Source organism: Myotis davidii, unplaced genomic scaffold, assembly GCF_000327345.1.
Source record: "Myotis davidii unplaced genomic scaffold, ASM32734v1 scaffold348, whole genome shotgun sequence".
Taxonomy (NCBI): Eukaryota; Metazoa; Chordata; class Mammalia; order Chiroptera; family Vespertilionidae; genus Myotis; species Myotis davidii.
Window position 1 is genome coordinate 651,892 of NW_006298965.1, and position 826 is coordinate 652,717.

Below are 826 nucleotides of genomic sequence, written 5' to 3' on the forward strand. Positions count from 1 at the left end.
TGTGTTGAAGAGCTATTAATTATGCAAGACAATGCATAGATTAAATAGTATATTCAGAGCTTATTTATAACCTAGTTAAACTTAACCAAATTTATAAATCTGAATGAGGGCTTAGAGAAAATGTTACCATTGTTTAAATCATTTTGAGTTGCCTCTTTTGGAATTTCTTTTGGAGGCAATCAATGGACCACTGAGAAAATTTGTCACATCATCTCTAATCATCCCCCTCCCTGACATATCTTAATATTAATATCCTTGGTGTAATAAACATAAACCATATGAGAATCTTTTAAATCTATTGCTCCCTTTCTATTGTTTATTCTGATTATAGATTTGTGCTTATTAATAGTTAACTTTAAAAAGTATCTACCTTCTTCTTTTCTTCATCCTCCTTTTTCTTCCTCGTGCTTTATAACAGGGCATCACTATTTGATGAGCAAATGAATCAGGTAGGTGGTCAAGATGGTTGTAGTTTGAGAGCAATAACTTCACACGTAAATAGCTTGGTAATTGGTAGCATAACCCCTCCGCCTCCCCATGCTTAAAATATGGTGGGATTCCTCTATCACAGCTTTTACTGGAGTCAATTGGGAAAACTTTGTGCTAGTCAAGTCATTTTTAGTGGAAGATGAACATTTTCCAAAAGTACATTACCACTGTCACAACGGAATTTATTCTTGCAGTCAATCTCTTCGATTTTGCAGAGTTTAGTTGGAATGCATGGCTGAAAATTCACCAGGGGCTCCGTACACTTTTGTCCTCCAAACTGACTGGGGCGCAAAATAGATCTAACCTTAAACTGAAAGAAAAGGAGACAAGGCTAAGA

At 35.5% G+C, this 826-nt stretch overlaps 1 protein-coding gene across 1 annotated transcript in view; it reads right to left on the reverse strand.

Annotated features, from left to right (window-relative positions):
* Positions 1-826, reverse strand: part of C6 (complement component 6) — a 44,343-nt gene that overhangs the window by 40,480 nt on the left and 3,037 nt on the right. The window contains exon 3 of the mRNA XM_006774552.2: positions 655-799. Within this exon, the coding sequence (XP_006774615.1) occupies positions 655-799 (145 nt within the window). The remainder of the gene's footprint in view (positions 1-654; positions 800-826) is intronic.